General features: G+C 26.8%; 5 protein-coding genes across 8 annotated transcripts; 4 read left to right on the top strand and 1 right to left on the bottom strand.

Annotated features, from left to right (window-relative positions):
• The first annotated feature begins 118 nt into the window (after positions 1-118).
• Positions 119-1,665, top strand: LOC113792439 (uncharacterized). The gene is made up of 2 exons (XM_027342327.2): positions 119-1,133; positions 1,206-1,665. Exons 1-2 carry the CDS (start codon positions 728-730, stop codon positions 1,454-1,456), a joined length of 657 nt encoding a protein of 218 aa, XP_027198128.2. The 5' UTR covers positions 119-727; the 3' UTR covers positions 1,457-1,665.
• LOC113792438 (serine/threonine-protein kinase Chk1-like) lies at positions 1,378-5,846 on the bottom strand. 2 transcript variants are annotated; one of them, XM_075819458.1, is made up of 4 exons: positions 5,685-5,846; positions 3,202-3,244; positions 2,608-3,117; positions 1,378-2,526 (listed from the first exon to the last, which is right to left on the bottom strand). In XM_075819458.1, exons 3-4 carry the CDS (start codon positions 3,102-3,104, stop codon positions 1,551-1,553), a joined length of 1,473 nt encoding a protein of 490 aa, XP_075675573.1. In that variant the 5' UTR covers positions 3,105-3,117; positions 3,202-3,244; positions 5,685-5,846; the 3' UTR covers positions 1,378-1,550. The 2 variants fall into 2 exon arrangements, with proteins under 2 accessions (XP_075675573.1, XP_027198127.2); XM_027342326.2 differs by lacking the exon at positions 5,685-5,846 and adding an exon at positions 4,241-4,328.
• Positions 4,552-5,853, top strand: LOC113792437 (uncharacterized). The gene is made up of 2 exons (XM_027342325.2): positions 4,552-5,625; positions 5,746-5,853. The coding sequence occupies exons 1-2, from the start codon at positions 4,552-4,554 to the stop codon at positions 5,800-5,802; spliced, it is 1,131 nt and encodes a 376-aa protein (XP_027198126.2). The 3' UTR covers positions 5,803-5,853.
• A 160-nt stretch (positions 5,854-6,013) lies between these two features.
• On the top strand, positions 6,014-10,181 carry LOC113792447 (equilibrative nucleoside transporter 3-like). Of its 3 annotated transcripts, none has more exons than XM_027342334.2 (5): positions 6,014-7,093; positions 8,316-8,536; positions 8,610-8,758; positions 8,821-9,217; positions 9,293-10,181. In XM_027342334.2, the coding sequence occupies exons 1-5, from the start codon at positions 6,934-6,936 to the stop codon at positions 10,052-10,054; spliced, it is 1,689 nt and encodes a 562-aa protein (XP_027198135.2). In that variant the 5' UTR covers positions 6,014-6,933; the 3' UTR covers positions 10,055-10,181. The 3 variants fall into 3 exon arrangements, with proteins under 3 accessions (XP_027198135.2, XP_027198136.2, XP_075675572.1); XM_027342335.2 differs by lacking the exon at positions 6,014-7,093 and adding an exon at positions 7,480-7,595; XM_075819457.1 differs by lacking the exon at positions 6,014-7,093 and adding an exon at positions 7,930-8,136.
• Positions 10,182-10,288: 107 nt separating this feature from the next.
• Positions 10,289-13,183, top strand: LOC142644869 (uncharacterized). Its single transcript, XM_075819453.1, has 3 exons — positions 10,289-11,020; positions 11,101-11,783; positions 11,877-13,183. Exons 1-3 carry the CDS (start codon positions 10,339-10,341, stop codon positions 13,071-13,073), a joined length of 2,562 nt encoding a protein of 853 aa, XP_075675568.1. The 5' UTR covers positions 10,289-10,338; the 3' UTR covers positions 13,074-13,183.
• Positions 13,184-13,238: the final 55 nt, after the last annotated feature.

A 13,238-nucleotide genomic window follows, 5' to 3' on the forward strand; every position in this document is an offset into this window, starting at 1 on the left:
ATTGGATTAACATTTGTTTTAAAAAATATTAGAAATAGGTATGACGTGTGTGGATAATTTTTTATTAAAAAAAAAAATTTCACTAACCTTTTTCAAAAAAAACAAAACAAAAACACAAAAATTTAAAGCTCAAGCTCGTCAATAACGATTATCAATCAATCAATCGAAAATGGTAACAATAACAACAACAAATGAACCATAAATGAAATGATATCAGATGATTTAATTTAATTTAATAATTGATTTCGCTCAAATACAAAAATATCCTATCGGTCATTGGTTGTTTGTTTGTTGTTATCTACAAAATATTGTATCATTACAAGATTGTATCATCATAAAGTCAATCACACATTCATGCACAATGACATTTAATTTCTATGATCGATCGATCGATCGATTGATTATTGATTCACGGATTTCAATCGACAACAAACAAAACAAAACAAGAATAAAAATGATGGTAAAATCGAGTCAGTCAAAATGTGTGCGATTGAAGGTTAAAGAAAAACAGGGAGAAGAATAATTTTTTCGAATGATGATCATCATCATTCGAATGTGATGAGAATTTTGGGTGCAAAACATTCGATATCCTGAATCACATGTAGATGGCAGCAGTGGTGTTTTTGTGACTTTATCACGTGACTTTTCCAGCGAGCTGTTGAGCTTTTTGAAATTTTTCGCTCCTTTTTTCAATATTTTTTTTTCGTAAAAAAAAACAAAACAAAAAATGATGAATCGACGTAAAACAATCAATCCACGTTTATTATTAGCTAATCATCAACAACAACAATCAACAGAAGATGATGTTGATTTAGATAAAATCGATAATTTTATTCGTAATCAATTTGCTATAATTGAATTAACTGATATACGTGAAAAACAGTCGCGACTTAAATCAAAAGAAAAAGAATTGGCTGAAAATTTAGATCAACTTGAAAAATTAAAAATTGATTTTGAAAAACTTTTCAATGAATATTCGGAATTACGTAAACAATTACGTCGTTATCGTTTATTATCTCGAACATTATTGCAAGCAGAAAATGTTGAAAAATTTGCCATCGAATTACAACATCATTGTACTGAGCAAAAAATTCCAATCGAAGATGATGAAAAAATCCTACAAACATTATCAAGTATGATGGAATTTTTTAGTTTATCAGTTTTTTTTCAATCATTATTTTTCTCCCCTTTTTCCTTTTTCTCAGATACCATACAATCATATCAAACATTATCGGATGAAAATCTATTGGAAAATATACGTAAATTTCAACAAAAAATTCTAGAAATTTTGGGTAAAAATTTTCAATTACAAAATCATCCTGAATCATATCAACATATAAAACGTTTATTAAATGAATGTAAAGAACAATGGCAATGTTCAGAAAATCTAACAACAACATTTAATGAATTTGAACGTATTCGTCAATGGATAAAATTACATGAAAGAAAAAAATAATAATCATTTTTGATAATTTACATTATAAAAACAATGATAATAATAATTTCCATCATCATCACAATTAATAAATTCCTTATAATTATAAAATTCTTTAAAAAATTTCATTTTCATCATCATCATCATCATTAAGAATATTCTGTCCATATGATTGTATAATTGGTTTAAGTAGATTTTTTATCAATAAAAATTGTCGTTTAAATTCAATACCATCACCTTTAGCCAGGCGAAAATCGACAAGAATTTTTCCGGTTGATAAATCATTTACTGATGATCGAAATATTAATGGTATACGATTACGTTGATTCGATAATATTTGTATTTTATACAGGCCAATTGTTTGTTGTTTCCATGACCAACGTAAATCATCGAATGCTTGTTCTAATGTTTTGATTGTTTGTGAGAAATTTTTTATCGACATAAATCTAGTCATACGACGTACAATACGAAAATATAATGTCATTTCGGGTGGTGTAATACCACCTTGTGATATTCCACCACCAAAACCTAATTCCATTTGTGTTTGTGTCGAAAGGAACATATCTTGTATACGATTTGGTTGTGAAAATGATGTTGTTGTCCAACCAACCACACCACAATCATCGTTGATATTTTCTTGATCACAATCATCATCATCATCATCGTTTGTTTGATTTGTTCGTCGTTTTGAATTACTAATCATCATTACTGCTTGACTTGCGGCTAATTTTGGTTGTGGTTGCGATGCAAAACCAGCACCACCACCACCACCAACATTATCGACATTTGATGAACGTTTATGTGGAAATGATGATTTACGAACCAAATTTTTATCATTATCAATAAGATTTTTTAAATTTAAATAAGAACGATGTGAACGTATTCGTGCGATATTCGAACGTTTAGCGGGATTTGGTTCCAAAATTGTACGCAATAATGCAATATCGATTGTATCGATTTTTTGCCATGGATTTAAATGTAAATTATAATGGCTATTAATCCATTGACGATAATGTTGATTTTTTTCCATTGCTTCTAACCAAGGTAATTCACCGGTTAATATTGCTACCAATATGATACCACAACTCCATCTAAATGTAGAAAAAAATTAAAGATTTTTTTTAAATTAAAAATTGGATTAAGTGAAATCAAAGTAAATCAAATCAAATTACATATCTAATGGTTCTGCATGATGTGGATCATTACGAAGAACTTCTGGTGCAATATACGGAATTGAACCACACATTTGTGTTAATAAACGTTCTTTTCCATTATGACGAAACAATGTTGCCATACCAAAATCGGCAATTTTCAATACCATATTTTTATCCAGTAAAAGATTTTCTGGTTTTAAATCACGATGTACAATACCACGTTGATGTAGATATTCAACACCGTTTAATAATTGAATGAAAATTTTTGCCGCTTTTATTCTTTCCATTCCATAATCAGGTTCAATATGTTCAAATAGTTCACCATTTTGTGCATATTCTAAAAAAATATATTCAATTTTTGATTCATCATCACGACGTTGACCATAAAAATTAATAATATTTTCATGTCGTAAATTTTTATGTATACAAATTTCTTTACGTATTTGTTTATCTTGTTCAGAATTTTTTATTGTTAATACTTTTACAGCAACCATATCACGACTATCTTTATTCATTAATAATTTAACCCTTTTTTTCGGAAGAAAGAAAAACATGACTTAAAAAAACATCCCAAAAAATCAACAGAATCGAAAATGAAAAGAAAATACATACTCGCCAAAACGACCTTCACCCAATGTATCGAGTAGAATCCAACCTTTAACAAATTCGGTTGCCATGTTTATTTTGGTTTTTTGGTTGAAAATTTTTGATGAAAAATCAATTTTTTTTTCAAAAAAAATTTGAAATTCAGTGAACAAAACAAACAAACAAAAAAAAATTCAGCCGTTAATTTTTTTCTCTCTCAAACTGCAATGCAGACGACAAAATAAACTGCGTGTGCGCACCACTTGTTGATTAATTTTTTTTTATAGCCAAAAAACAAAAATAGCTAAAAACAAAAATAGCTAAAAACAAAAATAGCTATTTTTAAAATGGGCTAAAATTCTAATCGATCGATCAATTTGAAAAAATTGATGAAATTTTTTTATTCAAATTCTTAAACTTGGCAACCATTAATTTGATATCTTTTTTTCCGTTTGGATCGATAAATTCAAGTTAAATCAAAATGGAAAAAAATAAACTATAGAATCTATAGTCAACGAAAATTGTTGAAATTTTTTTTTTTCGTTTCGTTTAAAGACGATTATGGACAACATTTATTCACAAAGTCATTTGATTAGATTGACTTGTCTCTTTTTTTAATGATTCTGTTGAAAAGCGAATTCGTTCAAGAGAAGAAGAAGAAAAAGGAAACAAACAAAAAACAAAAACAAACAAAAAAAAAACATTATCATTTTCAAACCATGACTACTGCATATAATTATCATCAATTTTATAACCGCGGTTTATATTTGCATTAAAAAACAAAAATTTATTTTAAAAAAATTTTCCATAAAATTTTTTGAGAAAATATTCATTCATTTTTTGTTGCACCATTCGTTCCGTTCATTTTTCCCAAAACCAGTATACACTTTTCTTCAGAATTCATTCGCTGGCTTATTTTAAGAATTTTCTACTCAAACTTCAACAACAACAACAAAAAAAAACAACATGAAGATTACAATGTTTATATTGAAATTGATTAATAAATTTTGTCCAAACAAAACACAACCAACATCACAATTAACAAATGATCAACAATCAACATTACCGATAATATCATCGGCAAATCCAACCGAACGAAAAACATTCATAACATTTATACGTAATGAATTATTTTCCATAAAAAATACACAATATTATCAACAATCAACATGGTTTATATATCATACAGGTATATTGAAAGATTATCGTTCACGTAAATGGTTACGATGGATATTACAAATACAATATTTATCATTTTTACGGCAATTATTTTTATATTTTTATCCATTAACAAGACAACAACGTATTTTATTATGTGATGGTGCTTATATTTATTTTAATGATATTATTCTAAATTTATTATATACAACATTTATAATGATTGTAATGATTGAAAAGAATATGTTTTTGGTTAATAATCCAAAATTATTTGCCTTAATGAATGGTATTATTAATCATCCATTAATATTTCCGGAATTAACATATCATCCATTTGTTAATAAACAATGGTTATTTATAATAAAAGAATTAATGATTATTATTATAAATTCATTTCAAATATTAGTTAATTTTATAACTGTAATTAATTTAATTTATTTACATTGGAAAACATTATCATTGATTTGTATCGATTATCATCAACAACAACAACAATGTTCAATCAATTCATTTTTATCAACAATAATTATTGATAATTTTCATTCAAAAACATTTATAAATTTTTCCATTTGGTTATTTGGATTATTATGGAATTTCTGTTTGTTTGAATTGAATTTATTTTTATTTGTATTGGATATTTTATTGAAAGCACGTTCATTAATATTATGTTTATCATTTGTTGTTGCATATACGATATTATTTTATGTTGAATTGAAACAAATATCCAAAATACTTTTATGTAAAGATCATTTATTATTAAATAATCATCGTATCAATCAATTTATCTATCATCATCATCGCCTGTTTGAACGTATTATGATTGTTGATCGGGTATTGTCGAAATCATTTTTTTGGTTTATGATTGCATCATTACCAATCAATATTTATCTATCAGCATGGTTATTAACACATTTAAAATTTATAATTAATCAACAACAACAATATATTCATCATCGTCCATCATTTATACATTATTCATTAGCAATAATGATTGTTCTTGCAACATTATTAGGTGTTTTCATTATACATTATATTTTGGCATTATATCCAATTGCAATACATGATAAATCTGGTATAAAACGTTTATTATATTTGGAAGCAAGACGAAAACGTTTATTAATACGTTATCAACAAAAACAACAACAACAATCGAATAGGAAAAAAATCAAAATCAAATATAATCTACGAAAACATTTAAAACAAGTTAATTATATTTCAAAATTTCATGTTAAAAATCGTTATGGTTTTACATATTCACATACCGGTTTGATAACATTGAATTCATTTTTTCGTGTAAGTTTTTTTTTCTTTTGTTTTTAGTTTGAAAAAAAATCAATTTTTATTGAACTTACCTTTTTCGATTTCACTAATGTTTTTTCTCTTTTTTTTCCCCACCAACACCACTCAATTCAGTCACTGATGATTTATGTAAAAGTTTTGATTTTAGTTTATAAATTACTTTCATCATAAATTTATTCTAATTATTATAATATTTTTGTAATTTTAAAATTTAAAAAAAAATGAAATTTCGAAAATCATTAACAAAACAAAAAAATCGATGATAATCAACAAAGAAAAAAAAAACATTCGAATGAAAATCATGTCATTTATGAATGGATGATGATATTGTCGATCAGAAAAAAAAAAGATTCGAATGTCAAAGAAAAAAAACTCCGAAAAACTATCAATCAATTTCCTTCCTTCCCTCCGACGATATTCTTCTTCTTTCATTATGTTTCATCTGGCTGATAATAGATGTCATTCGAATCATCATTCTTTTGGGCATTCGAATCCAAAAAGAGAAAGAAACAAAAAACATTCAACTCACTTTCTCTTCAATCTTAGTGATACTTTTCTATATAGATTTGGATCGCGCTCATGAGCCGTTATTTATTTATTTGCACTTTTTTCATCAAGTTAAGATTCTCAATGAAAAGAAAACTGAAGAGAGAGAGAAAGAAAAGCATGGCCATGAAAATGATGATGTTCATCTGATGGTTCGTTTCATTCATTCATTCATTCATGACAAAGAAAAAACGTGTGAAAAAAAAAACATCATTTCGACGATGATGATGATGAATTAAACAACATCCAAAAAATGAATCTAATGAAAACAATGGCCAAGAATTGTTGTTGTTGTTATTTTTAAGCATCATCATTTTGCTCTTTGGAGTTGAAAAATGAGAAAAAAAAATCAATTTACAAAACCAAAAGCAAAAAGCTAGCAGCAAAATCTACAAATTTCAATTTCCAACATTACCATCATCATCACCATCATCATTAAAATTCACTATATAATTTTCGGTTGGTTACCATCCAACAAACAAAAACCAAACCGAAAAGAAACGCCGTTTTTTCAAACTATATTTAGCAAACGACAACAACAACCATCACCGTTCAGCAAGAAAAAATAAATCTTGATTCAATCATCATCCTGTTTTGTGGCGGTGTGGTGGTGGTGTATCAAAAGCCGCTTTCAAGTTCGAGGATAACCAAAAAGAAAAGAAACCACGTGTTTTCGGTTCGGTTCATCATCATCATTGGCTTTTCATTATTTTTCCTAATTTTGATTTTTTTGGAATTTTTTCCGTGTGAAACACGATGGTATTCAAAGATGATGATGTTGTTACAATGGTGAATGATTATCATCATTACGGTGATAATAATGATGATGATGAAGGTAGTGGTGGTGGTGGTGGACAACAACAAATCGAAATGATTGATAATAAAATCGATTATGTCGACGACGACGACGATGATGGTAAGTTTTATTTTTATTTTTTTTTTTATCAACAAAAATTCTCGATTTTTTTTTCGTATTTGTGTGTGACAATTTTGTCAAACAAACCCAAAATGAAATGAAAATGACTTTGCTTGTTTTGTTTTTTGGATTCGCAAAATGTTTATGATAATGATGATGGTTAAATAATTCAACCAGGATGCCATTCAACCTCATTTTTTTCTCATTCATTCATTCATTTTAATCAATTGATCACACAATGATTAATCAATAATTTTAGAAATCAATCAATCGCCATTGATCGAATTGTTTGGTTTTCTGGTAGTTTTTGGGTTTTTTTTTTTGCTTCGTGTGTGTGTATGGGAAATTTTCCAATGTGAAAACAAAACAAAAAACATGGTTAAAATCAAAAAAAACAATTTGCAATGTTGTAAAAAAAAATCAATGAAATTTTTTTGAAATTCAGCAAACTTTTCAATAGCCAACCACCACTTGGTATCGATCGCAAAACAACATAGGAAATGTATTGAATCCTATTTTTTTTTTTAGCAATTAATCATTTTATTTTAGGTTTAGTTTTAGCTTGTTTGATCAAAAAAATAATAACCAAAACAAAATTCCAATATCATTATTATTATTATCATCATAGGGTTAATGCTTTCTTGATCATCGTTATCAATTTTTTTCTGCTATGTTTTAATTTTTTGCTTTTTGTTAAATATGTTTAGCATCATCATCGAATTGGATATGATATGCCTGAAATATTATCATATTCAGTAGCTAAACATTTTTTTTTCATTTTCATTTGATATAAGGTCGTCATAGATTCATCAGATTTCATTTCTAAATCATCATCATGTTTTCCGATTGATGATTACTACTACTACTACTATTGATTGGATTGATTCGAAGATAAATATTGTTTTGAAAAAATGAATAGAAATTTTTTGTTCATTCATTAATTTTTCTGTAATTGCAATGGTGGCGGCTTGGGCGGGCATTTTCAAAAAATTACTTAATTAAATTTTTGTTAAATTGAATTCAAAACAAAAAAAAATTCTTTCGTTCGTCCCAAAACAAAACAAACAAATTTTCTTTCATCATTTTTGTTTTCATTTGATTTTCATTTTTCCATTCTTCATTTCTAAAAAAAATTTGATCTCAAAAATTTTTTCATTTTTCAATTGAAAATTTCACCCTTTTTTTTCTTGTTTCACTAATAAATCCTTTTTCATTATTATAGAAAATAAATCCATTATAGCTAATGCTTTAAATGGTGATCCATCATCATCATCATTTTATAAAATAATCAAAATGGATAATGAAAAACAAACAAATAATAAAGAAGATGATTCATTGAAAAAAATAACTGTTGTTGATCATTATAATTTAGTTTATATAATATTATTATTACATGGTATTGCCGTATTGATGCCATGGAATATGTTTATCAATGCTAAAGAGGTATGTTGTTGTTTTGTTTTGATTTTTGGATTTGATTTTTGGATTTTTAATTGATAATATTCATTCATTACAGTATTTTACCGATTATAAATTAACAATTCATCAAGAAAATGGTACAATTATTGAATCAAAATATAAAGAATATTTTCTTAGTAATTTAGGCATTGCATCACAAGTGCCAAATGTATTATTTAATATTTTCAATATTTTCTTTCAATTTGGGTAAATTTAATTGATAACATCTTTTTCCAATTGAAAAATTTACTAAATCCTTTCCATTATAGAAACTCAAATAATGATACCGATGGTTATACATTAAGAATATTAATAGCCATATCAATTGAATTAATATTCATCATATTAACCGTATTATTAGCATGGATCGATACAGCCAATTGGATGACAGGATTTTTCTATTTAACAATGGCAACAGTTATCATTTTAAATATGGTAAATGCTATATATCAAAATTCATTTTATGGTCTTGGTTCACGTTTACCGATGAAATATACAAATGCAATTGTAACCGGTACAAATGTTTGTGGAACATTTACATCATTAATGAATATTGCCACTATAGCTTTATCACCAAATAAACGTATTGCAGCTATTTATTTTTTTACATCCGCTATTGTTGTCCTATTGATTGCATTCATATCGTTTATTTTTTTAAAGAAAAATGTAAGTTTTAGTTAACTGAAAATTCCGAAAAAAAATAATTCAAAAATCTTTTTTCTTTATTTTTTTAAAAAATAGAAATTTTTCCTATATTATTTACAAAATACACATCTTAAAGAATCATCAACAACAACGACAACAACAACAATAGATGGTACAACCGATATTGAAATGAAAACTAAAACAGAAAATCAAAATCTTTTATCGGATACTACTACTAATGGTTCATTGAATAAGGATTTAGAATCGCATGCAAAAATTAATGAACAAAAATCTAAATCAGAACGACCACCATATCTTTATGTATATCGTTATGTTTGGAAACAATGTTTAAATGTTTTTCTATTGTTTTTTGTTACGCTTGCTATTTTTCCGGTAATACCATCTGATGTTCGTCCACTAAATCCAGAATTATTTGGTTCAAAAGAAAAGACCGATCAATATTATGTTGCTATTGCATGTTTTCTTCTATTCAATTTTTTTGCATTGCTTGGTAATTTGGTTCCAAATTTTGTTAGATTTCCTGGTCCAGATCGTTTATGGATACCAATAGTATCAAGAGTTTTATTTATACCATTTTTTATGCTTAGTAATTATGCACCGGATCGACGAAAATGGCCAGTATTTATACAATCAGATTTACTATATCTATTTGGTAGTATTTTAATGGCATTTAGTTCTGGTTATTATAGTTCATTATGTATGATGTATGCACCACAATCAGCACCGGATCCAAAATATGCCGGTACAGCCGGTATGATGGCCGCTGCTTCATTAATATTAGGTATATTTACTGGTGTAAATTTTTCAACAATACTTGCATGGTCAGTTCGACAATAATTCTATAATTTGACATTATTATTATTTTTTTAAAACAACAAATTTTTTTTAATCGATGATTTAATTAATAATTAATAATTTAATTAAAATTAAACTTTATGAAAAAAAATTCTAATTAATTAAATGATTTTTGTTTTTTTGTTTTTTTGGCACCACTATTTAAATTGATCAATTTTCATTGAATGAAAATTGTTTCGAGTTGAAACACTCGAGAAAAATTACCATTTTTCCGTTCTATTTCTCATTACCAATCATCATATCATAAATCGAAATAAATCCGACTGATGAAACATTTAATAAAATGGTTACAAATAATAATGATTATAATGAAATTAATAATAATAATTGAATGTCAATCATCGGTTACAAATCATGATCCATTATTATTTCGTAATGATAATCAAAAAGTACGTAATTGTCGTCATCAATCATTAGCAAATTATGCATATGGTCGTTTATATTTTTTAATTGATCTTGGTAAACATGGTATACTTGTTTATTTTCATCGTTCAGATCGTTCATGTAATTATGAATGTTGGGAAACAATAAATAGAAATTTTATACCACAAATAATGAATCCAAGATCAATTTGTTATGAAATTGGTCGTATTTTATGTAGTGGTTTTTTAAAACAACCATCATCATTTAAAATGATTGTTATTATTTTAGATTCAATTTATTATCTACCAACTAAATCAACTGAATCAAAACGTTTAGCATTTCATCATCAACATTTACCCGAATTAAAACGTTTGGCCGAAATAAATGCCGAATTTTCAAAAATAAATTTTGCCGATCTTTTACAAAATATATTTCGTTCAGAATTAACAAATATACGTTCAATTAGTATATTTTGGTCACAAAAATCAACAACAACATCAAAATATCCATCATTTTTTGTACTTTATAATCATCCATATTATGATTATGTTTCACATACATCGGCTGTTATGCATGAAAATCATGGTAAGATTTTTTTTTTCTTTTCATTTTGGTTTTTGATGAATTGATTATCATCCATATATTTTTGATGATACAAAATTTAGTTATTTTGGAATTAGAAATCGATAAAAAAGATCGATTAGGTCATATGGATGCAATATATCGACCAGATATATGGTATTTACAGGCAGATCGTTTAGTAATGCAATTATATCTATTTCGTAGTGGTTATTATATGCCAACAATGTTTTGTTTACATTGTCCAATAATATCATGGGAATTATTATTTCCAATCATCCCTATACAATCATTATTTGATTGTCCAATTAACCCGTGTATATGGCCATTAATTGATTCAATTTATTATGATCCAAGAAATCGAAAATATTATCTATTTCAAGGACGTTGGATGTTTATTTACACTCATGCTGATTCAACCAGTGGAAATAGTTTCGATATTACTAATACGGAAAAAGTTTTACATTTTTGGAATCTAAATTTTCATGTTCGTTTTGCAACCAGTTTATTACAAATGGATAAAGAATTATTATTGATTGGTTATAATCGTACAATAATTAATTCATTACAAACAGCTGTTATGAATATTGGTGATAAAAAAGTTGTTAATCCAAATAATGATCGTCATCGAATATTTGATTCAATAAATTTTGATAAAGAATTACGTGATGCAAATAAATTCGATATAATTACCGGAATGTTTGCGATTGATAAGGAAAAAGATCATAATTATCTTTGGCTAGTTATTAATCATAATGATTTTATCAAGGTAAGTGTAAAAAATTGTTTTTCCTTTTTCATTCATCGAAAACACAGTTAATTTTTTTTTCATTCATTTTTTCCAATTTCTTCAAAAAAAAAGCTTCAAATCTATGTTGCTGTTTCAGATATCGATGGTAATCCAGGTCCATTTCAATTAAAACAATCGGAAAATTTTTTTCAAATACCATTTCTTCAAACAATGTTTATTGTAAATCATTATTTTCATTTAATAATTGGTAATTTTATATTCATATTTCAAATTGATCATGAATGGGAATGGATTGAAAATTCATTATTAAAATGTCGTTGTCGTCGTATACAAATACGTGATTATTTTCATTGTTCCGAAACATATTTTAAACGTGGTAATATTGATCGAACTAAATTGGATACTAATGTTGGTAGATGGTTACGTTCATATTTAAAAGAACCATCAATGACAAACGATATGGATCGTTCAATATTTAGTCATTGTCCACCTGTTGATCATTGGTTTACGAATAGTACTGTTATGAATATTAGTTTTGATTATGATCCAAATACATATAATCCAGATTATTGGTTTCCATGGACATTTTGGGATTTTATTCAATCACAATCAATAATATGGATTTTAGTTGCAATAATTATTGCTATAACATTATTAATTACATTTATAATTTTATATTGTCCATATTGTTATTATTGTATTACAAAAAAATCTGATCAAGATAAACCGTTATCACCATTTCCAATGAATATTGATGCTGATATTTGGCGTGAACAATTAGAACAACAAAAACGATCAATAAGACAAAAATCATTTAGTTCGATTGTAAAATATTTTTTATCACCATCATCATCATCTTCATCTTCATCATCAAGAATTAGTAGTCGTCGTTCTAGTCGTTTGAGTCGTTCCAGTCGTTTGAGTCGTTCCAGTCGTTCCAGTCGTTCTAGTCGTCTGAGTCGTTTTAGTAGTAATAGTTCGATTAGAAAACAAGATAATAGTTCAATTTTGAATCCATATTCATCAAGTCGTAGATCATCAGCTTATGATAGTCGTGGTAGTAAATTAAGATCACGAGGATCACCATCATCATCACCAACACCACCATCATCATCATCAAAATTTCAACGAAGACGATCACCAACTAAATCATCATCATCATCAAAATTTCAACGAAAACGATCACCAACTAAATCATCATCATCAAAATTTCGACCACGATCATCAAGATCACCGAAAAATAAAGACGGACAATGGTCAGGAATGTTACCAGTATCATCATGGGAACGAACAGCACCGGTTGAATAGTAATTTTCCAATTTAATAATAATAATGATTATCAATAACAATAACCAAACCGATAATACAACAACAACAAAAATTTGAATATTTAATAAATTCCAAATAATCTAACTAGATGGCATTGATTTTCAAAATTATTCTCTATTGCGTAATCATATTCTTGCTCAAAAA

The sequence above is a fragment of the Dermatophagoides pteronyssinus genome, unplaced genomic scaffold (assembly GCF_027571235.1).
Source record: "Dermatophagoides pteronyssinus isolate colony J.1.1.1.1 unplaced genomic scaffold, Derpt_VIB-CSIC_2022.12 sq0004, whole genome shotgun sequence".
NCBI classification, from domain to species: Eukaryota; Metazoa; Arthropoda; class Arachnida; order Sarcoptiformes; family Pyroglyphidae; genus Dermatophagoides; species Dermatophagoides pteronyssinus.